The sequence below is a fragment of the Rissa tridactyla genome, chromosome 8 (assembly GCF_028500815.1).
Source record: "Rissa tridactyla isolate bRisTri1 chromosome 8, bRisTri1.patW.cur.20221130, whole genome shotgun sequence".
Lineage (NCBI taxonomy): Eukaryota > Metazoa > Chordata > Aves > Charadriiformes > Laridae > Rissa > Rissa tridactyla.
The window spans coordinates 50,718,892-50,741,560 of NC_071473.1; the positions used below are offsets into that span (position 1 = coordinate 50,718,892).

At 43.5% G+C, this 22,669-nt stretch overlaps 1 protein-coding gene across 12 annotated transcripts in view; it reads right to left on the bottom strand.

Annotated features, from left to right (window-relative positions):
• DAB1 (DAB adaptor protein 1) overlaps positions 1-22,669 on the bottom strand; it is a 220,850-nt gene that overhangs the window by 40,801 nt on the left and 157,380 nt on the right. For all 12 annotated transcript variants that reach the window (XR_008468014.1, XM_054211511.1, XM_054211514.1 and 9 more), the window contains 2 exons: positions 22,105-22,203; positions 151-282 (listed from right to left, as the gene is read on the bottom strand). Coding sequence is in view for 11 of the 12 variants with exons in the window: in XM_054211511.1 (XP_054067486.1) it covers positions 151-282; positions 22,105-22,203 (231 nt within the window). In the remaining variant the exon portion in view is untranslated. The remainder of the gene's footprint in view (positions 1-150; positions 283-22,104; positions 22,204-22,669) is intronic.

The window sequence follows — 22,669 nt, forward strand, 5'->3', positions numbered from 1 at the left end:
AATTTGCCATTTAAGAGCATGTAGGCAGACACTGGTGACAATTCCAGCACAACCGTAAACAACACAAGATTGGCCTCTTGAACAGCTTCTAATGAACACGGCTTTTCTGTTGAGTTACGCTGTGGAAAACGACAGTGATCCGATACTTACTGCCTGGGCTGTTTTTATTGCCACAAATCTATGATTTCCCTCCTTTCCGCATACATATCCAAATGCTCGATGGTCTGTGATATCCTTTGCGATGTATGAAATTTCATGAACTGCATGGTGGTGCTGTAGTAGCTATTAAAAACAAAAACAAAAAACACACGGTAAGAAATATCCGTCAAAATGTTCTAGTAAAAAGCAGTATAATTTCTTTTTCATCGCGGCTTTACCCAGTTCTCAATGCACCTATGGAATTAAACCAAACATAGCCTTGTATCAAAATCAACTAATACCTGAACTCTTCAAGCCTATTCTCTTTTCAAAATCTAGCCAGGCTTGACTTGCTTTAATAATTTGATTAAAAGCTTCAACAGAATATTTTTCTTGCTGTCTTTTGGTGAGATGGAATTCAATAGAAAATATCATGTTACCTAGTTGCTGCCTACGCAGCATCCCAGGTACAGAGCCAATGTTTGTAGGTATCTAAAAGAAGCAGCAGCAGCTACCCGTAGCTCTGTACAGGGCGAGCCTGGGGACAGACTGATCGGCGGGGGCTGCAGAGCTGGAGCTCAGATACCCAGTTTCTCGAAGAATCGACACCAGACTTGCTTTATCTCTGCAACACTCGGCATCAGCCAGCAAGCCGTATTTCATTTAAAGCAGCACCACGACTCCAAAAATTTATTTTTCCCATAAAATTCACTGGAAATCAATGCTAACGCAAAAGTTCACATTTTATTTAAAATCCCACTTTGGTTAACTGGAATTATAAAAAGACTCAATGTTGTTTTAAATGTACGAATAAAACTCTCCCCAGAGCCAGGACGGGAATCTGAGACTCACAGGCTCCTATAAGCGTGTCTCACAGTGCCAGCATCTTTCTCGCTTGGGCCTAAATAGTATTTTATTACCAAATACTTCAGTATTTCTACTTACAATAATGCCCTTGAAAATTTTATCTAAAACAACCTATTAGTATGAATTTCTACCTTCTGATATATTGACCCGCTCTTATATCATCTAGGGATAATGTTATTTCTGAGAGCAGGCAAAGCCTCACAAAGAATTCTTTTGAGGTCCAGATCCCTGCTGCTTTTGAGAAAAGCACATTTTGAAAATCAGCGTGGTACCAGGCAATCTCTAAACAACCAGTTATTTTTAGAGTTTAAAAAAAAAAAAAAAAAAGACAAACCAAAACATTTTAAAATTCAAAACCGGAGAGGACGCGTGTGTGTAGAAGAGAAAAGGCTGAGCGCGTGCAGGGCGAGTGACAAGCGATGAGACTTCAGTTGAACATGGACTGAAATTTAACAGCATGCAAGAGACGGATGAGTCCATATAAAACAGGAGCCTGGACGTGTTTCATTTTCATTTCGCAGTAAATGACTCCTAACTTCCCAAGATCAAGACTGCTGGCTCGTAGGGAAATGGAAGTGTTGCCATTGACTCCAGGCTGAACGTGGCTAAGCCGAAGGTGCGCTTCAGACGCTCCCAACGTGCTAAGCGTTTAAAATTAATGATGGGATCCTACTTAGATAATACAGGGATATTGATTTATTAGGTTTTTCTGAAAACCAAGTTGCACGCTATCTGTTACAATGAAATGAAATGTTCCCATCTCTCCATTCTGCATATGACAGGGAACGCTATCTTTGGCTCCTATTAAATCAAAGTTCTTTGACATTGCTTTATTGATTGCAAGACAGCGTTTTCACCGAAATTAAACTGTGATCAGATTCCTTCCTCATGGAATTAAATTCGAAGATCATTCTACCATGGAAAAGTATCACCCACAATGTAAGACAGCAGATGGAGACGCTCCAATTTATTTGGGAACCCTCATTAACCATTCAAAAATCATTACGTTTTTAATGGTTATGATATTTTACATACTGTATCAATAGATGTACAAATTAAGTAAAGGTGACTGCAACATTATCCTTTCACACATTTTACCGTATGGAGCGTTTCGCAGGAGTTTTTCATTCGTTTGAGGGATATCAAGTTGGAACGTACACATGAAACACGATGTTGCATACACGCATCTGTGCGCAAATGTAGATAGAAACACTCCTGTGAACCCGCGTTTTCGCAGCCCTCCGTTCATCTAACGTGTCCTTTCTACATATTCCAATACTTCATTCTAAATATTATTTAACGAGTGCCTGATTCTTTGCTCATCATAACGCAGAAGCGAGCCTCCCGTTGCAGTCAGTAGAGATATACCACCGTAAAGTGCAAGACCAGAACTGCATCTTCTTTGTGGATCTTCGTTTGAGGAGGCAGCCTGCCCGGCCCCCCGCACAGCCCTTCCCGGCGGCGAGACCTGCACTACGGCAAAGGACGGCAGAAGGGACAGCACGAGGAGAAAGCCCATCTCGTCCAGCCGCCCAACGGAGACTCACGACTGAGGCTCTCTACAAATACACCGTCTTCGCGTGGTTTGATTCATTTGCGGCTGGTGCATTCGCACGGATTAATCTGTCCCAGAAAACGAGACCAACCAATAGAAATTTCATCTTTATCCCTCAGTTTGTAACTGCTCAGGTGTAGCCAACCTCCCCCACCCCCCTCCCATGACTCGACACGAACAGTCCGGAAGGAAATGCAACAAAAGCCATGTAAAACTGCTTATGGCAGGACTGCTGGTCAGTGCTCGACAGTGACCATTCACAAGCTGAGCTGCCCCTCTCTCCCCCCCTTTCCCCAGCCTCTTCTTTTTCTTTTAATATCTTTATGGTTTTACCATGACTTAACCCTGTCCCTAGCGGGTCAGAAGCACGTAAAAGAAGTATTTCACAACTCAGGGATGTTTATGACACCCCCTTATGCCCATGCTGATGGATTCCATCACACGCTATTTGATATTTTTACTGTATCCTTCCTGAGTGCTGCTACGAGCCATTTACCAGTTCTTAAGTGAGGTATCAAATCGTTTTGGAGGGCTGCAGTACGACAGAACAAATTATAGAGAAGACTTAATTTGCATTATGGTTCAATACAGTCAATTAAATATCGTGCAGATTAGGTAGTAATTTAACATTTAAGCTTCAGTTGTTAAAAAAATCCACTGTACATGGCCTCCAAATTATTTTAGGTCTCTTGTGACTTCAGTCACTGTTGCGAACGTCGAGGATTTTAAATGCAAGCACAGATAAAGTCTTAAACTGGATAACTAAGACAGTCCTGTGATGCACAAGTCCTTCTTTTTAAGCTAAATATGATGTCATGATTATATTTTATTCATATTAGAAAGTCTTCTCCTGGTGTTAAACTTAAAGAAGTACAAAATACCCGCCAAGGCTGCTGTCTTCCCTCTTCCCCTTAAGTTGGCTCTGCTCTCTCCCACTAGCCATTATTTTCTCTCCTTTTCTCCATTCTATCCCCGCCGCTTCTCCTCTTCCCCCCGGTCGCTCCCTGTACATCACATTGAATTGATTTAGCTGCCTCTGAGATCTGTAGCATTTCTAATTTCCCTCAGGCTGCTTGGCACCTATCATAAATTTTTTCACCCCTTATCCTCGTCTTGCCCCTTTATTTCCATGCTGTAGCCTCCAGTGCCACTAAATCAATTAAGTCAATCAATTAAGTACTTGGAGGGTCCAGCAATCATGTCAAATATGTGAGTTAGATGGCATGAGAAAGTCGCTGCTTTACTATCGCTATTTCTCTTTTAATGAGGTTGTCTATTTAGTGGAGCCTGGGGCACAGTGTTAAGAGCCACAACAAAAAGTATCCTGCAAGCTGCAAAGCCTCCTATAAGAGCTGCCCCACTGAAAGCGGGAAGCATGTACCATACAATATTCTATCCGGGCGGACAAGTTTCACAGAGATTTAAGTTGCACGGCCTTTTCACCTTGAATAACTAAACGGTGAGCCCGTTTTCAGATAGGTGCTCCCACCCAGCAGCTCCGCTGTTACCATTTCCACGCTACCGATACACCGGGATGTGGGTGACGGACGTGGCCAGAGCATCCTCTGCGTTTCTGTTCCCGTCCATTCGCTTCTACCACATTTGAATACGCAAGAATGTATTTAGCGTGTCACATAAAGCTCCCCAAACATCAAAGCTACCCACCAAGTTGCAAAATCCTTAATGGATTCATAATTAAATAACCAGGAAGACTAATGAACAAATCGTAGAACCTGAATCTAAGGTGGAAAATTACGGCAATGCCTTAACAACAAGCTTAGCAAGCCCGAAGTGCAATAGGACATTGAGCATTACTTACCGCAATGCATTAAGTGAAAACAATGAATTGTAAAACAGGTGAGTGGTTCTGAGATGAATTTGGTCTCATTGCTGCAAGAAACGCTGGAGCGGTACAGATGCGCGGCACCTAGGAGCCTGCTGTGCTCCTTAGCGGTGCTCAAGACGCCCATGCTATGGCACTTTGTCAAATGTTCTTCATGGCCATTTCCTTACAATTCCCGTTTGGTTCAGCTGAGATTTGCAGGGATCATGGGGACAATAATTGGTCACAAGTCTTTCTCTAATTGCCTGTTCGTGCTGCAATGCTTCTCTGCCGTTTCCTTAAAATGCACTCAGTAGAGGTGGTCTGGGGCTGCTCATCTCCATCACAAACACCCCACAGTCCAAACACACGCTTAAGGAGCAGACGCGAAACACCTAAATTGCCTACAGCTGGAGATTCTAATCCCAGACCTGTCTAGTTTTATAACTTTCAGGCAAGGATGAAAGCAGTCCCAGGTATGTAGCCAATTAAAAATAAAGAACCCAACCCGCCCAAAACCCCTTGCTGGCATGGAGTTTTCCCTCCTACCTATTAACGGTGCGCGTTAAGCAGTCATAAACCTTTCAGCTTCCTTTCCGCCTAGAGATAAGTGCATTTTCATAGGACCATGGACAGAAAATCTGGGGAAAAAGTCAACGATCTCCAATGTCAGAAAATGAATCAGTACATTGTATTTGCACCACAAACTTTCCCGCGTTGTTTCCTGGAACTTAGCATTTGGGTGGCAGATGGGGTGGCAAGGCACCAGCCTGCCCCTACGCAGGGGATGAGCAGATGGGGGAAACGCAACGAGGCTTCCCCTAACCACTGCCGAAATTTTCAGTTTAATCTAAAATAGCGAAGAGGCGGCAGCTTGGTGTGTTTCAGAGCTACAGTTACCAACAACTCCAAACTCCCTGTGAATTACTGCTGGACACAGCCCAGGGTGACTGAGAGCAGGGGGAACGACGGAGCTCATCCACCCGGAAAGCCAACTGCTCCCCCAGCACTAGCAGCGCGTTCACCCACAGCCTTTCCCTACCTCCCTGGTGGTGCCTGGGGACATTTCAGTGGTGTTGTGGGTGTTGCTGGTTTCTCAATTAGTAATTTTCTCAATGCCCCATCCCTGGAGGGGTTCAAGGCCAGGCTGGACAGGGCTTGGAGCAGCCTGGGCTGGTGGGAGGGGTCCCTGCCCAGGGCAGGGAGGGGTTGGAACTGGATGATCTTTAAGGCCCCTTCCAACCCAAACCATTCTGTGATTCTATGACAGGCTGCTACAAATCGTGATGTTACTGCTGCAGTCTCCTCTACCTCCACTGGGCAGATGCTTTTCCTTATCGTTTTTCTTTTCTATTATTTTGTCCCATTTTCCAAAAGCGACTACAAAAAATTCTTTGGATTTTGCTCCAATGTGTCAGAAAGGCAAGAGGGGAGCGGCTCACCTCGGCCACATAATGCAAAAGGGGATGTTTGAGGAAAGGAGGAAAAACAGCGCTCACAAGAGAAACAGCTTTATAAACTATGTGTCTGAACAAAATGCAAGAGAGAAAACATCATATTTCACATCTGACAGTCCTTTCCTACCGTGATGAGTACTCCCGTTGCACGTCCACGGGGAGAGGACAGCAAAATAAACGATATATGACAGATCACAGTAATTAGGCTTAAATGTGGTAGTGGCCGGTGCGGGTAAACACTCAATAGACAAAAAAATCTGTTCTATAAACATTTACTCCAACACACGGAAAATTTAATCTAGTTTGATCTAGAAAAGGAAGAGAGCAGTAGAGTTTAAGCTTAGCAAATTATCTAAATATTGAATTCCTCCTAGAAGAGCAAGCAGTCTGGGAACAAAGTATTATTTCAATTCAGCTTTCAAAAATAAATGTCACATATGAACACCTGAAAAGCAAAACCCACTAGAAACCTCCTGTATTTGGAGGCATTTCCAGGCACTGGCCAAAACGATCAGTTTTGCACATAAAAAAGAGTATAAACTGAACATTCTCACACGGAGTGAGAAAAAGCATGTAATGAGGATAACAACGACAGGGTTACTGCAGCACACACTGCAGAAAGGTCTTGGAAGCTGGAGCTTTGAGGGTGAACGTGAGTGGACCCTTCTGCTGAAGGAGACTGAACGCGTGCTACATAGTACACAGCTGAAATGAGTGGTCCAGCCCTGAATCTTTTTTGGCCCAAAGCCACTCATGGAGTTTGGGCTGTGCAATAGGTTATAGACTTTCCATCTCAAAAAAACCCCCACCAAGAATAGGAGCAGAAAAGGAAAACGTAACCTCTGGAATGTCCTCCAAGCCTGAAGGGACTTCTCAGATGGCAGCCTTTAAGCACGTCTTCGTGATGAGAAGAAAATAAATCTGTCTAATCCCTGTACTTCTTCCATACACACCGATTTTGCAGACAATAACCTACCGACTGACTTCTCCAAGTGCCAACTTCTGAAAGGCATTTCAGTCCGCAAGCTTTGCAATAAAAGCACTTGGCACGAAAAGCAGACTTTCAGATTATACACAAATCAAAGCTTGGTCTCTGTATCACAAAGGGGCACATAAAATACGGTGCTGATAAAGAAAAGAATCAAGACAGATTTAGCCCCAGTTATCACAGACGCAGTCCCTCCGGGGGTCAGCAGTCTGGCTGTGACACAGCAAAGCACCCAAAAGATATGTAAATTTAATTTCCTCTTAATAACAATAATAATGAATTCTTGAGTGCCGTTCTCTGCCTGCAACCGAGGAGACTGAAGCAAAACACAGACTACGCGACTTCCCAAGCTTACACACCAACGCGCAGCCGAGTTAAGAAGGACGAAAGTCAGCGAGCATAATTGAACGTGTAAGGATCAGCTCGTCTCCAGGTGAAGCGCGAGACTAAGCTCAATCTGTACACTCCAATTCATCCTACATAAAGGCAAGCACTCAGCGAGAGTACCTCAGGTAGGAGCCTGTTTGGTTGGACTCAGGAAGATGGCTTAAAAGGGTACTCCAGCCTCAGGAAAATCTGAATTCATCCTTACCATCTCCTTCGCTTGCCGAACAAGGTATCGTGGCTACTGCCTGTATCTAACCTGCGGAGTAAGAGCAGCAAATTCTTCAGAGGGGAAACACGAGTGTCCTTGTTTGTGCCCCCTGCGACGGGCACACGCGGTGGTGCTCTCCACTGGCCTGGAGTTGTCCTCGGCCCCGACCCCCGGCGCACACCCGCAGTCAATTAAGTTGGCGGGACTGAACTTTGCCAGCGCAGCAGTCTAATTGTGATGAATGGACCTACGATATTGAGCTAGCTGGATGTTCCAAGAACCTAATTTGTGAAAGAGAACACCACTAAGGTAATAAACTTCTGTCTGGCTCTCATAATTTGTAATAATGTCTGACAAAGACCAGATATGAATTTAGTTATTGTTCATTGTCTTAGGAAGCAAATGCTAAGTTGCTCATGCAGAAGATCCATTTATTAGATATATGAACTTGGGGAAGGAACAAAACAAAACTGGAACGCGCACATGGCCAATTTCATATCGTCACTTCAAAGGCTTTTCAATTTTTTATTGTACTGGGAGTGAAAGCAGCTAACTAAATCTAAACCCCTTGTCCAATTACTATTAATCCCAAGTTATATTTTAAATACGTACTTGCAAATACTGTTCCAGGACAAAGAAAATCCTAAAGGGCAAGGAAACATTTTCACAGAGCTTTGGAAAACAAATGTGCTACGCTAAAGCCGTGATGCTGGACCTCCCATGAGTCTCGTACTGTTTTCTAATTGTTTCTGCATCAGACGCGGTCATTGTTTTATCAAGATGGTCAAAACAAAGAAGGATTTGCACAGGGCTATCAAGATGCAGCAAACCTGATCCTTGCTACCAAAGTCAGTGGCCCCACTAGGCCGTTATCAGCTCAGTAAGGCAATATGGCCCTACATGGCAACTGTATGGGACCACCTACAGACTACAATACATTGTTTTACCTTGTCATTTCACTATTTCATTGTGGTGTACAAGTAACAATACTTGCCTATAAGGATATTATAGCCACTGCTGGGTTTCCAGGGCTATAACACATCCACCTGAGTGTATTCCCCCTTAGCCCCCGCCTCATCACCTTCTGCAAAATGGTCAGTAGATTGAAATAGCCATAAATATGCCAATATTGCCCTCTACTCCAAAGCCAAAGCTTGCATACAGCCTAAGCGTAGCACCTCTGACCATGGCTCGTATTTTTTCCTGATAGACTCTGAAGTTTCTTAAGACTCTTATTGATTAAATCTTGAATTTGAGGGAGCACAATATTGAGTAATGAGACAGTCAGTTTGTTACAGGTTCACTGAACCTCTCCATAGTTTTATTGCGTTCATCTTTATAGCCTGTGAATGTCTTTTGAGAAGCCTTTATTTTTACAAGGTTCTTTTGTTCCTTCACACCAATATTCCTCACCTCCCGAAATGCTTGTGATTTACAGGAACAGCACAAGAAATTCCTTCATACAACTCCTAGGAGCTTTAGAGGTAATTTTTGGCTTTAACTGTCTCAGATCTTAACTGCTTCAGATTCAGCAAGCGTTATGACCCACCCTCTTCTTGTAGCCTGTGACTCGAAAAGCTCGTCAGTGAAAACCAGCCTCTGATTCTCTTGATTTGTCATGCAAAGCCTATAAAGCAGAGCTTGCAAAGATCACAAAACCTCCGTTCATACTGGTAACACTAACATTTAAGTTGCACTGGATACTCATCAAACAGCAACTTTCTTTAACCGTAAATCTACTTCCATAATGCTACAAACTTCTCTGGAAAAGGGGAAAAAGGACAAGAGGGATTTGTTTTATATTTATCTATCTGTCTCCCAGACAGTCATACCAATTTGATAAGAATTTAAAGGGGGCTAAGGGAAAGCACGTGTACAGAGAAGAGTAAGAATAGAAAAGGACTCTATGAATTCACAAACTCTGTATAACCAATATGTCATGATCATGAGCCAACTGAAAATTCAAGGAAAGTGGTGAAGTTCACGCGACACAATGTTTTATATCTTTCAAATACAAAAGCGATATCATAATCAGAAATAAATTAAAGTACAGAAGGAAGAAATCCTGTGTTCTGCAATGACAGATCAGTTTCCAGGGGCATAGTATCGAACTGGACAAAATCTATTCAGTTCAAGTCTTCATCTCCAATGGCTTAGTTTTCTAGTGGCCAGGATATAAATATACAAGTACAGGAGACATCCTGGAATGTCCCCTACCACAGGCAGCAGTCTGCATAAGAGAAACACTTGAATTTACCTTGTCTATACCATAAACAGGTAAGCCTTTCATCCTGGGGTCACCCTTCTCTACTACTACATTCTCTGACATACGTTATCTTGAGAACTCCTCCTGCTTCCCAGCAGAGACGTCTGAGCTGCTGGATGTTCTTCCCAACGCAGAACTGGCCTGTGAGGCTATGGCAGACTCTTTGAGAAGACTAAGGAACAACCTCTACCAATATTGTAAGATCTCAGATCATTCCGTAACTGAAGGTGTACGATCCCAGAGTGTTATAATGACGCCCGTGCTGAAGGCGCCCGAGGGCTGTTGATGGACTCAGTGTACCAATGACTCTGGAGAGATGAGCTTTACAGTTCAGAAACACTATCATTAACTACCTGTCCTGGTCATAAACAGCACGCTGGCACTTCATGCCGTTTTATTTTCAGTCTTCCTACAGAAAAAGAGAGGAAAACTTTTTTTTTTTTTTTTGAGTTACAGTTACATGTATAAACAAACTTCAGACAATCCCATAAATGTGCCACTCCTTCAATTGCTCAGGTCCCACAACAGCCACCTAACCTAGGATATAAAGCATTTGCAGCAACACGAGCCTGTGCAGTACTCGAGCCCTAAGATAAGAATAAAATAAAACGCAAAAGACAAACCTCAAAGAGACCATAAAGAAGAACAAAGAACGTGCAGGTATTTTTTGGCTCGATTTTGGGGTTTTTGTCCCCCTGCATTATCCTGAGGTAAGAATTTCTGGAGTCACACTCAGTAGGTGCTTGGTGCATTGTGAGACAACAATTCTCCATTTCAACTCAGGCAATGGAGAGTGTTTCCAAGTTCTCCCCTGACACCCTCCAAAAAAGCCCTAAAGCTCCCATTTGCACATTTTAATGCCCAGAGCTGTTTCTTCCAAGCTCATTTTCATGTGAAGCAGGCTGAATGTTTGCTTTTAGTCTTCTCCTGCTAATTGAAATCTCCAGAAAGCAAACTTTGATTAAAAAGCCTGCACGCAGCCGTGGCCCAGCAGAGAGCACAGCTCAAGAACACTTGTTTTTCTCTCTCCCTGCCTTGCTTTTCTGCCCTGGCTTCGGGTGTCACACCGGGTCTGCCTTTCAGAAAAGCTGTGCCTCACCTTTTACTTAAAACGCACGCAGCCGAGTCTCTCCTAGCCTTGATGCCTGGATGCTGGCTTCTGTTTTCTGCTACTTACTCCTTTAGTCCTCCCCCACCCGTTACAACTTCTGAGCGCAGCATGGCTTCTGCTTCTCTTCTCCTCATCAAAACCGAACTCCCTCATTCCTCCACCCTCAGCGCTAAGCCTTATGCACGTACAGGTTACACGTGCTTTACACTTTAAAACACTTCCAAATTCCTGTTATCATTCGCAGGAGCGCATTGGGCTAATTAAAGATCCCGTAAGGCTATAAAACCTTCTACAAACCAACTCAGCCTTTTTAAAAGCAAGGACGCAATCAAAAAAATTGGATTCGGATCCACATTTTGACTACCTAAAAAGAAAAAAAATAACAATACTCAGAGCTATGCAGAACAGGGGGTAGGAGCCATACGCAATATTTTCAGATACCCAGACTTTTCATTTGCTTTAAATGTCAAGGCACTCAAATTAATTACTGCTCTGCCTCACCCATCTCACAACGCTCCCTTTAAAGTCCGCAGGCCTGGAGCTGCTTGCTTCACTGGGAGCACGATGATGCAGAACTAGGGTGGGAGCCACAAAGGATTAAAAAAGGACAGGTAGAGCCCATTAAATGCTGCTTTTCTAAAGGCGTGCTACAACGCAGGGACACGTCTGGCACCGCTGCAATTCCAGGATTACCGCCAGGTGCTGGGTAGCGCAACGGGAGCTGCTGTTCCGGCCCTTAGGCTCTGTGACACACGGTTGCCTGCACGCTGAGCACACAGTGCATAAACCAGAAAGGTTATGAGTACAATTATCTCGTTTAGGAAGACAACTTTTATGAAGAGTTATTTACATATTAAGCGAAGATCTGTTGGTATCTGAAATTCATTACTTATTCAACTGAAAGACAGGGATAAAAAGCAGGTATTTGCGTTGGGTAACTGTTGACAAATAAGAGCATCCAGTGGGCGACCGCTGTCCTTCCACCTCTTTTCCTTCCACAGGGCCACTTATTGCATAAAATAAGCAGAAGAAAAGGCATTTACTTGTCCACCTGAACTATCAGATTGAACGAGGCTCTTCCCAACTTCCCTGCGAACACAAACACGTTCCTGAGGGCAGAACATCACCCACTGATTTTATTGCCGATAGAGATGTATTACTACCATCCTGCAAACTCCGAGTAACTTTAAAAGTAAACCTTCCTGTAGTTTCCCTCTCCCATTACATTGACAGCGAAGGTCGCTGGTCTCCCTGGCATCTCAGCCCAGCAATAGGAGAGGTTAAACAGCCTACGAGTTCGCACAGGAATTCAGAAACATCGCCGGTGGTATTGCTATTACCAGGGTAAAAGGAAAATTGCAGAGCAGCCTACCAGATAAAATGCACCGAACAGGCAGGAAAATCACCAGCACACCTGGGGCGTAATGCTTCCCAGCCATCTCCAAGAGGAAGGAGCAGCGGATTTCAAGGGGGGACACGTAACTTTCTCTTACGGTCCCCGCTGAAGGTCCCCCACCGCGCTCCAGGGAGGTTTCAGAGCATCTCAGCCGCCCGTGCTATTATTATGTCAGCATTTCTCTTGCTAAATCCTTTCCTGAGCAGTTTGAAATCCAGCCATTACGGTTCAGTGTGTGCTGAAAATGGGTCTGAAATGTTTTTTTTCTAGTGTTTTTTCTTTCATTTTTCTAGTTAATGCGTTAACCCTGCCTAAAAATATCAGTACTTGCAAACAGCTCCCCTGCCCCGAGCAACTGTGTATTTTGGGTGCTCTTCTATAAGGCAAAATCACAGCTGGAGTCAGTGGGACTGCAATGTGGCTTTCCTATCCTAAATTGTGTATCTGAATCACAAAAGGATAGTGATTATTAGCAAAAAACCCCAATATAGCCCTATACTTTGAGTTTTCTGTGGTGGGACAATACCTCCCCACAGGGATGCAGCGCAGCTCCACTATATAACGGGATTCATAAAACCCACCATTTTTATAACCAAAAGCTGACTTTCGAGTCTTTAGTAAAATTCAGCCCAAATTCTGTTTAAGCATAGCAAACATTAAAACTAGAAAAAATCAGAAATGTTTACAGAAGAGTTTTTACGGCAGCAGCTCTATAGGCAGATAGCCACCCCCATATGCAATGGAGGCCAAATGGGACTTGGGAACGCGTATATACGTCTATATACAATAACACATGGGACTTGGGAACACATATATACATGTATATACAACAACACATGATGCAGATAGCAGTACCTCCCTTTCTTAAATCCATCCTGGGGTGCTTGGATTAAACAACAGGAAGCCAAACACAGCGAAATAAGACCATCGCTAAAGTCATAAAAATCTAATTTTCTGCCTTTTTGAAAGCAATCAAATTTTTACCCTTTTCACACTGAAAAATACAACTACGACACGCTCCCACAAATTATTTCGGTTTGGCTAAAACGTCGGGAATAGCTTTATTTTCTCTTCATGCCAATTAGCGTCAGAAGTCTCACAAGGCAGTTCCTGCGGACACTCACTACCAGAAGGTAGAGGAAGGAGAGGAATCTCGGCCTTCCTCTGGATGCCAAGTGTCAGGAGGAAAGACCTAAGGTTCAAACCAAAGCTCTAGATCCCCAAACCCCCAGACTTCACACCGTGCAAAATCACACCCGAGTTTTGCCTTTTGGGATGTATTTTTGACAGGGAGAAAACCACCATAATACATCATAAGGCTTTTACAATCTTCATGCAGCAAACTGGGCATCTACGAAATGTATCTTTATGAGCTTGTGGCTATTAAAAATCCCGGTGGAACACTCTGAACCATCTAAACTGCCTAGGGCACAGTTTGGAAGACCAATAAGAAATTAATTACAATAGTCAATAAGGGATATAAGTATGGAAGCGGGTTCTTCTGACATTTACATTTTGCTCACTGTCAAATGATATTTATGTCATGTGTTATTGTTTCCCTTTTAAAGTATCAGAGGAATACCTTGTAAGAGTAATACACCGAGTTTTGAAGCCCCCTAACTCCACCATATTCTAATTAGATATATTTATTGCATGTAGAACAGTAAATGCCATGTCTTAGCATTCATATTTACAAGTAGAAAGACGGGAAACTGCCAAGCAACAGGGCAAGACTCCCACTTGGCCAGAAGAATCTTTCCCAGGCAGAAGCTGTGAACAATTCATTCTAATCCCCCTAAGGTATAAGAACGGCCACATATACCACCATTTTCAAACATACGCGCAAAATTTGACTTTCTCAGCTGTTTTTCAGTATGCTCTTTTTTGTTATTACATAACATTTTTATCAGTGTAGTCAAATGACAACAGGGAATGTAGGCAAATGACAACAGGGTGGCTACGAGGCAGCACAGCTCTGCGTGACAGGCTGGGATCATGGGTACCAGAGGTCTCAGCACCATGGAGTTTACAATCATAGAACCATAGGGTTGGAAGGGACCTCTGGAGATCATCTAGTCCAACCCCCTGCCAGAGCAGGGTCACCCAGGGCAGGTGGCACAGGAACGCGTCCAGGCGGGTTCTGAATGTCTCCAGAGACGGAGACTCCACCACCTCTCTGGGCAGCCTGTGCCAGGGCTCTGCCACCCTCACAGGAAAGAAGTTCCTCCTCATGTTTAGGTGGAACTTCCTATGCTCAAGTTTGTGCCCGTTACCTCTTGTCCTGTCCCCGGGCACCACTGGAAAGAGCCTGGCCCCATCCTCCTGACACCCACCCTTTAAGTATTTATAAGCGTTGATAAGGTCCCCCCTCAGCTGTCTTTTTTCCAGACTGAAGAGACCCAAATCCCTCAGCCTTTCCTCAGAGGAGAGGTGTGCCAGTCCCCTCATCATCTTGGTAGCCCTTTGCTGCACCCTCTCCAGCAGTTCCCTGTCCTTCTTGAACCGGGGAGCCCAGAATTAGCTAGAAACTAATAAGTTTCTAGCATGGAAGTGTTTTAAGGAGGGATGTGAAGACAAAATAAGGAGGCACTCCATGAATATCTGCAAAGAATTCCTCCAAAGCATGATGGGCAGGATGGGAAGAGGCTCGGAGTCATTCATTTGGAAACTGAATAAATGAAATGATAAAAGTTGTTACTGCGGAATGATTCCTTGAAAGTGGATGAAGAGTAAAGGCAGCCATGAAGAGCCTGGGAAAAAAACCCAACAGTTAGGCAATGGGCTGATAAAATAGAGAAGGCAGATTCAGTGTAGGAACGCAAAGAGAAGTGTGACACGATCAAAAGAATACGCTGAGACAGGAATCTTGGCAGTCACGATGGGTTTCAGAAATAAAAGTCACATTTATCAAGGACAAAGGAAAGAATAACAATTGAGACACAAGATGAAGAGAGGCAGGTCTGGGTTTTAACTGTAAGCATGACAATAAATGCTGTATTTCAGAGCAGTTAAGAAGAATCTGCAAGATCTGGAGTTACCCTGGATGTGACAGTCGAAAACAAGGTTGAGTCAAAAAGGCTGCTGAGTTTACAGGGCTGAGTAACAGATGATGCTGATATTTTCCTCAGCACTCGCAAAAGGAGGTCAGAGAAAGACCTTTGGGAGTCAGGATTAAAAGACCCGGTTCAGCCACGCTAAGCTTGAACTGTTGGCTAAACGTGTAAGGAGAGGGCTGGAGAGACGGGTCAAGATTTGAACAGCAGGAGACGGGGCTGGCATCATTTGGTTTGACACAATAACCAAATTTATATTTGCAAATGAAGTAACTTATAAAAAGCATAGCAGGAAGAAAAAGGGATCAAGGACGGAGAGCACCCAGGAAATCCCAGATGAAAACTGCAGGAGAGAGACAGAGAAATTAGAAACACAGGGGTAAAATACAGAGACAAGAGTCATGGAGGCCAAGTAGAAGGACTTTATTCAAAATCAGCTGATAAGCTAATGATGCTAATGAAGTGCTACCCCTGAGATCAGTCATGAAGAGACCAGCAGGAACTTTGGGAAGATCAGTTTCAAAGAAATGATGGGGAGAAAACCCACCTGTGGGAGCTTCTGGCCTGGAGCTGGAAGGAGCCCCAGGCAGGGACCATTAACAGTCTCCTGGCCAATACCACGCTCTGGCAAACACAAAAATTCAGTGAACCAATCACACCATCTCTCCCGCTCACTGCAGAGCGAGTAGAGTGCAGATAAAATTAATTCCTTCTTTTATTTCTATTTTTAAATATTCAGAGACGCTCAGTGATAGAGACTTGACAGTTTGACATTTCATCTGCTCCAGCACATGTGCTTCAAGGAATAACTACAGATCCGTAATCGTACCTCGATTTCTGGTCAAAGATGCCAGAACCAACAGATTTCCAGTAAAGTCAAGAAGTACCTTTGGTACATTTTAAATGAGGTATCTTCTGCCAACAGTGAGAATTGTCATCTTGCTAAAATTTTCTTTCAGCCAAGTTTAGCTGTCCTGTTAGCAATCTATCAGCATAATTAACACTATCATTCACATCAAATGGAGAAGAGCAGCAAATCCAGGGGTTATCAGCACAAACCCGATAAAGTCCCAGAACAAGCTAGAAAACGCTTTACAGAAGCCTTCGCGACAACTTTGAAAAATCTGTGTATTATAAGGTCAAGAGAGCTCTAAAGGTCAGGGAGATGGGCAAGATGCAGGCATCTAAAACAGTGGCTGGATCATAGCACAGCCATAATTATCTCACTAGAAGAGAACAAACTGAGGCCAGCAGGACTATAACCATTATAACCCCCCACTGCACATTTTATTTGATTGGATATCGTTAAGAGTTGAAGCAGAAGCTCAATCACTAGTTCTGCGGCCACAGGTAAGGTCTCGTCCCCTTTCCAGGGAACAGGGAGGTGTTCTTCACTGAGTAACACCTTCTCGGGCAGGTAACCCCCGCTCTGCATGAGTGTCACGTAATCCTCCTCAAAGATAATAAAGGTTAGAGTAAGGGATGGATAAAAAGAGTGAGAATAGACAGTCAACACAAAATATATATATATTTATACACACAGATTTCCTTCCTGGATTTCATACTGACAGCCTGAAGAAAACGGCTACAGATTAAATTCATAAAAATGAGTAACAGACTGCAATACCTCTCCGCAATACCGTAACCCAATCGGACACTTATAGTATTCCTAGAAATTTTACAATCCCACAGGCTGTGCCCAAGCCCTGTATTTTGATAAAGATATGGGTCAACATCTCTGCAAGACTGGCCAATCTCTCCAAACGTATATCATAGACAACGCAAAGGAAACCCACTTTAACAGAAATAATTCTTTACTTGAAGCCAAATACTCTTTTTTTCCCTTTCATCGTATTTCTCTTTCACAGTGTCTGGGTTTTCCATTAGAGCCAACAGGATTTTGCCATTAGAGAGAACACGAGTTTCAAAGTACACCTCATTACATGAATGTAGAAGAAAATGTTTTCCCAAGTATTTTATAGAATTTAGTTATTATTTTTAAATACATTTTTGGAAAGTAACCTACAGTAAACAAAGATCCATCGTTACATAAATAAACAATGAGACAATTACAGCCTCTTTATGGAGACCGTATTAGTCACGCATGTCTAATGAAGCATTACTAAGCTATCACAGGGAGATAGCCTGATGTGTGTGATTAACAAAATAATACTCATAAATAGCTAACGAACAACAACGGTCCTTTAAAAATTTTGCATATCCTGCTGTACTGAGAGTTACGGGTTTCGTCTCTTTCTAAGGAACACGTTAACCACTAAGTTCCACCCTGAAAAGGAGAGTATTAAATTGCACAACAAAACTATTTGCATTTTCGCCTTCTGCAGACCACGCTTTTGAAAATATAAAAGAACTCTCTCATCTACTAATGAAGAATACGTTTCAGCTTGTGCCGTACTGTGTTTGAAAGATCATGTCTTGAGTTGTCACCAGGGTGCAGGGGGAACACGACAGAACAAATGATCAACAATTATTTTCATATTATACGCAGCCATGAAATCTTTGAAGTGGTATTAGATAGGAAAAATATTTTGTGGTAGATAGAAAAATAATAATTGTGGTAGATTTTTTACGTTAAAAAAAAATTAATGTATTTTCTTCAGGTGAAGTATATATTTGGCAAACGTAGTCCGGAGAAGGCAAGTGGGATGGATGGCCAACATATGACAGCAGACAAAAAAGGTACATTTATAAGAAAAAATAGGGTCAAACCCCATGGGTAATGACAATTTCTGGCGGCGTACAACAGGAGACCATCCTGTTAGTCAAATTAAATACAATTCTGGATTATACAGCTAACGTTGGGACTTTAACAGCAGGACAGTTTGTGGTGTTCTGCCTACGTGAGCAGGCTCCTCCAGCAGCCGAGCGAGTCTATGTAACAGTATACGCAAACCACGGGCTTGCAAGGCGAACGCTGCTACGCAGGGCCCTTCTACCGCATTCCAAATACATTGACAAGTATTTGAAAAAGTGGTATGAAGGGACCTATTTGGATTAGTCCACAGAACAGAGTGACAAAATACAAGAGAGGAGTGTCATTATTTCTCTCGCGGTGCTGTAGATGAACTAAATTGTATCGCATCTACAGCGCAATCTCCCAGCAAATCCTCCTTGTGTTTTTCTTGCCGAGATAAATTCTTCCTAAATGATATTCCACCTTCAACCTAATCTTCTCCATAGATAAATTTACTCAAAGGGCAGAATTCCTGATGGCTGGAATAACAGCATTATTACAATCAATATTTTTTGATGAATATTAGGTCTGGAACGTATTGAAGAGAGCTATAAAGTACAGGGAGAAAAACCTTGCTTATCGTTTTCAGTAGTAAACCAACTATGGCCCTTCATCTGTAATGAATTATGGAGCAATTCCTTTAAATCATCTGTATGAAGTCAGCTATGACACTGCCAATTTTAAAAAATTTGCTAGTTTTGAGCTACAAATTGATTTTTTATTGTGATAAATTAAAATCCAATAGTAGCCTACAAGATTCTAAACATACAGAAACCTACATTTTTTTCAGAATCTTTTTTCTCTTTTCTATCACATCAGACTGCCATTGTCCCAGACATGACAGCAATAGCCAATGACAAAAATTAAGAAAGGACACTCCAGAGAGGTAAATAACCTTTCCAAATAAGCAATAGATGAGCACCGGGGCCCAAAATATCCTTTTGGGAATTACAAAATCATGGAAACGCAACTAAGGAGAAAGCATTCCGGGGGACAGGGAGGGCAGTTAAAGGAAGAGAAAGCAAATGCAAGATTAGCCAGGCTGTTCTCTATTAAGAGCACAGTTTTCTCCCTGGTGCACATATGCGAACATCACTCTCCAAATTTTATAAGCTCTTAAGTTTAACATGGATATCAGAAGATCTCACCAGGGCGGTGAGCCCCTGGCTCAGGTTGCCCAGAGAAGCTGTGGCTGCCCCATCCCTGGAGGGGTTCAAGGCCAGGTTGGACGGGGCTGTGAGCAGCCTGGGCTGGTGGGAGGTGTCCCTGCCCAGGGCAGGGGGGTGGAACTGGGTGATCTTTAAGGTCCCTTCCAACCCAAACCACTCTATCGTTCTACGAAAAAAGCCAGGCTGAGCAATTGTACATCCCCAGTTTTGCCAACTTGTGGGATTTTCCTTGTTGCTTCTAAATCAAGAACAGGTTTATGAGTGTCCTGCATCACCTAATTCCATCGTCCTTATTCTGCCTTACAGGAGGCTCCACACGATAGCAGTAATGCAGCTGTCTTTGGGCCTGACTTTAGACACAGGCATCGACGTGAGAGGACACGCACAGTATTATTTACTACGAGCCAAAGCCAAATGCATCACCCCTAAATGATTGCCTCTCGTGCTGTGGGAAGCACCTTGCCTCGGTAGCGCTCCTGCGGGGCTCAGAGAGCCCAGAGACGCTGCCGGGGTCTGTCCGTGCCCTGTTGCTGCTGTTACCTGGTGTATTTCAGATGTTGAAATTGCATGTGACTACCCACAGGAACAGGCACGAGGTGACAACTGTAGGTTGATGAAGCAGAGACAGGCTGGATGAGTGAGACGATGAGAAGAGTGGGCCAAGGACGTGAAACTTTGGGAGTGAAACTTGGAGAGACCCAAGCTAGGGAAAAAGACGAAGGGATGGTGGCTGTGAAGAACCGTCAGAGGAGTTCATGCGTCCCTCCTTCAAAAGCTTGGCATAGAAAGCACGATTCGCCTGCTTGCACAAAACCACGTTAAAACTGATAATGAAAGCTCCCCCCATCCCTCTGTCACAGTCCTGTTTCGAGAAGGACAACTCAATACTCCTGTCCATCACTCCGGCAGCTCAGGGGCAGACGTCTGGAAGGTGGATTTAAAGGTTTCAGTCTAAGCCCCAGTGAGTGAGTGACAGCGTTACTATAAGGATGATATAGTTATGTCAGATTTAGAGCACAGGGTGTCAAAGTTATGAAATGAAGGAGATTTGTTCTCATGTCCCCACCTCGCTAGTTGCAGACAGGAGAGTGTCCAGGACACTGCAGGAAAAGCAATTTGGCTCAACCACACTTTCGTTTCCAAACACATCCCCTTTTCCCTCTTGACTTTGTGAAAATAAATCCTATGTTTTTGAAACATTCAGAGACAAGTGCCACCGGACAAGTCTTTCTCTCTCTTCTTCTTCTTTACTTTCCCAAGAAAAAGACTTTAGTCTTAGGAAAGTAACTGTGGCCTCAGCACGATTTGCAGATGAAAAAGAAAACAAAATATTACTGCATCGTTCGGTGTATTACACTCTGTTCCGTACACTGAACGAAGCTGGTATTCTCTGGCCAAAAAAAGGTGCGTCACCACCTCCTTCAATACTACCCTAATATCTGTTTACTAGAGGACCCAACCACGACTGCACCGGCAGCCCTAATCCTGACCTTTCCTGCCTCTGAGCACAGCCTGTAACCTCAGCCACGTTCTCTTGAACACCGCTTTTGTATGAATACTTTACAGGTGCTGCACACAACACATTCCAAACGAGCTTTTCATCACTAACTACTTGTATTATGTATCAGTGAGCTCAATGACATTGATTTTCTAATAATATAAATTAACTGGCAAAGATAATTTCATCTATCATCAGTAGGGTTTTATTTCTGGCATCATGTAAAACAGTTAATCTTTCAAAAGATTAAATCAAGAGCTTTTTAAAATTCAAGGCAGAGCTTAAACTGCTGGAAAAATCTTCTTAATTAGGATTAAAACAGTTTGTGTGTTGTCGCTTTATATTTAAGTAGTATAATGTTTTGCTTAGGTTTCTTCTTTCAGAGCAATTTAAAAAATCAAACATGATATTGCTGTGGCAAAAAGCGCGTAAGGCATGGAAGTCTCCTGCAGCTTCCCCGACCAGATGCTACTGGACGAGTTGCTGCCTGGCAACCTCAAAGAGCAACGCCAAATTTCCCAATATATTTTACCTCCAGTTCCACACAATATACACTTGTGCTACTGTCATTGATGATACAAAAGCTCTCATTCTTGTGGTTACAACATACCTCACAGGGGACTGTCACTGCTGTTAACAGGAGTATATTGCATCATGGTGACTACAACTGGGTTCATGTAGAACTGTGGACCTGATAGAAATTCTTAGGATTCCCCTGGGACATCTTGAGGGCAATCCCAGCTAAGTGTGAGCCGCTCCCCAGCTCCCGCTGCCCTTCCTTCTCCCTGTCTAGCTGAGGCACCATTGGGGAAAACAACCTTCACTCTCCTGGGGTTGTCTGCAGCTCCCTGTTCCAGCTTGTTTTCTTCCCCTCGGCTTGCAGTGACACAAGGGGCCCAATCCAAGACAATCCTAGCCTCTCATCCCAATCCCTTGTCAGTAGACTCTCACAAGTCACTTGGCACTGCTGAGGAGTCTCCGGCAGCATCCAGAGGACTGGTGCAGCTGAGCCCAGGCTGGGCGAGAAAACCCATCTGGGCACCGACAGCAGTCTGTACCACGGACGGGGGGGCTGATATTTCCAAGAAGCAACTTTTTTTTATCTGGCAGAAGGAAAATAAATCCCTTCTTGCCACTTTCTGGACTCAGAGCTGTGAGTGTTTATGGACGTAAGGAGCATCTGGGTACTCAAGTAAGTGGCTCTGCAGAAGTATCCAGGACAAGGCTTTACAATAAACCACGTCCCCACGCTACACTTTACACCTCCGTCATCTAATGGCTTGCTCTGATACATGATAACCCTTTATCAAGCTTGTCAGATGCTGCTTCATGTGTGCTTACCCTGGTGAGATATTACTGCCCAGCCAGGAAATGCTTTTAAAGAAATCCATGAAAAGATTCGGTTTTGTTCCACCACATGATTATTTTACTCACCCCTGTCTTTTCATCGAAGATTTTGATTCCCCCAAAGGAGACTGTTAAGAAGATTTTTTGTTTATGTTCTCCTTTCGAACGAGCCGCTGCGACAATTCCCTGTGGAAACAAAGAACAGTTTGGCTGGTTTATTTCTCTTCCAGGTGCCACAGCAGAGCACAAAGATGTGCTTGTAGACGATTCGCCACTTTTCTAGGAAAACTTAAGGGCTTTCCAGGAACAGCCCCCCTCTTACTTCTGGCTTCCTCCCTTTTTTCAAGGTATCACATCTCTTCACGCTGCCCAGACAGCATTTCAAATGTGCTCCCGCTTCCAACCCCTGCACCAGCTAATCCTCCATGAAATCTGGTTTCATGGAAGCTGAAGGTCATTTCTAGCACGCTTTTGTTTTCTTCCCCCCCCCCCCCCGAGAAAAAAACACAAGGAGTGGAGTTAAAAACCACCAACTTTAGCTTACTTCACGTGTGCGCTTATCTGGAATAAGCAAATGGAGCTTTTTATAGAAGAAGAATATTCTTCTCCAAATCAAACTATACCTCTGCTGTAAAAAAAAAAAATAATATTG